This window comes from Lolium rigidum, chromosome 4 (genome assembly GCF_022539505.1).
Source record: "Lolium rigidum isolate FL_2022 chromosome 4, APGP_CSIRO_Lrig_0.1, whole genome shotgun sequence".
NCBI classification, from domain to species: domain Eukaryota; kingdom Viridiplantae; phylum Streptophyta; class Magnoliopsida; order Poales; family Poaceae; genus Lolium; species Lolium rigidum.
The window spans coordinates 147,287,731-147,289,369 of NC_061511.1; the positions used below are offsets into that span (position 1 = coordinate 147,287,731).

At 53.4% G+C, this 1,639-nt stretch overlaps 1 protein-coding gene across 1 annotated transcript; it reads right to left on the bottom strand.

Moving 5' to 3' along the window:
* Positions 1–273: 273 nt before the first annotated feature.
* LOC124708548 (auxin-responsive protein SAUR32-like) lies at positions 274–1,190 on the bottom strand. Its single transcript, XM_047240227.1, has one exon. The coding sequence runs from the start codon at positions 907–909 to the stop codon at positions 571–573; it is 339 nt and encodes a 112-aa protein (XP_047096183.1). The 5' UTR covers positions 910–1,190; the 3' UTR covers positions 274–570.
* Positions 1,191–1,639: the final 449 nt, after the last annotated feature.

The window sequence follows — 1,639 nt, forward strand, 5'->3', positions numbered from 1 at the left end:
TACGTGACGTCCGATCTATACAAGTTTTTGGCTATTTATTATTTGTGCAGTTTACACAGAAATTTCACATGTAAAACAAAAGATATATACACGTTTTTCATTTCTTTTTAGCTTTCCTTGATCTATTCGAGAATTGTAGTGGACTTATCCGCGCATGAGAATTGGGATCCACAAACTTTCTCTTGAAGTTTGCATGGTTATTTAAAGTTAATGGCCCGGCTTACCCTTGGCTAACGCTGATTCCGTTCGTCCTTGATGCCAATCTAGAGAGAATCAAAGCAAAGTATATCGACAAAGGAGAAAGGGTCTAATATTCTGTCTTTACAGTTACATTAATCACAATTTTCATCATCATCAAGAAACCTCGAAGTTCTGTTCTATCTTTACACTTACATCAATCACAATTTTTCATCATCATCATCAACAATCTCGAAGTTCTTGGTCCGATTTCTCCTCGCACCAAACCAATTGAGACAACCGTAACAAACCAACGGCAACACGGGAGAGCCTAAAGAAACATCAAGAGTTACAACAACCGAGCAGCTCGACCGATCGATCCGCGGCCGTGCATCAGTCGCGGAAGCAGCCGACGAAGCGCGGCAGGTGGCCGTGGCCATGTCCGGCGGTGACGGTGGCGCCGCAGTTGTCGAGGTCGACGAGGTGTCGGTGGTCACCGAGGTCGCGGTCGATGACGCTCTCGACCTGGACGAAGCGGTCGACTTGGCAGGGGATGGCGATGGCGCCCTGGTGCCGGAAGCCGTACTCGCGCTCGGCCTCCTCGAGCAGCTCGGCGAAGAGTGGGTGGCTGAGGTGGCCCAGCGGGACCGCGAACCGGCGCTGCTCCTCGCCCTCGGCGCCCACCCGGACCGTCACGCACCCCTTGGGCGCCCCTTGCTGCCGGTGCGGCATCGCGAGCGGTCGAGGATTGGACAGGACACTCTGAGCTTTGCTGTGGTGAAGGAGAAGATCGGAGAGGTTGAGGGAGCTAGCTGGGGAGTTGGGGGAAGGTTAGGAAGAGAAGGGCCAGGGGTCGGAGCTGGAGATGGCGAGGCGGAAGACGGTGAGGGAGGAGTCGCGGAGGGAGGTGGGCACGTTGGACATGGTTGTGCTTCTGATCTGTTCTTATTTCTTTGAGATGAGATGACGATGGTGAGGGAGGAAGAGGATGAGGGGAGGCGAGACGTTTTATAGCCGGCCCGGCGCGAGGTTGGTGACCGCGTTGGCCGTTTCCCTGCCGTCTCCGTTACTGAACCAACGCAAGCGGACCTGTGGAGACGTACGTGACCGACCTCGCGTGGGCAGGGTTGGGCAATTGCTTTGGGGAGAAGAGAAGGAAGAAAGGAAGGTGGAGGTGAGGTCGGGAGGGCGCATGTGGCGGTTGCGGCTGCGGTTCAGATGAGGATGATCAGCATTCAGCAGCATGGCGGTTAGGGCCTGCGGCTTGGGGCTCTAAAGTTTGTTTTTGTTTTTGTTTTGTTTTCTAGAGTAGCGATTGACTTGGCTCGCTAAGTTTGGGATCAGCTGGCACGAGTTCGTTCGGGGAGGTGGGAAAACGGAAAAAAGATATTCTAGAGAGCTTCGGCCGGATTCTTTGCCCTAGACGATGAGGTCTTCGTTCGTTGAGATGTTTGCAAGTTGA

What these genes read in the sequence shown, in the direction of transcription:
- LOC124708548 (XM_047240227.1), bottom strand. Translation starts at nt 909, where the DNA reads ATGCCGCACCGGCAGCAAGGGGCGCCCAAGGGGTGCGTGACGGTCCGG.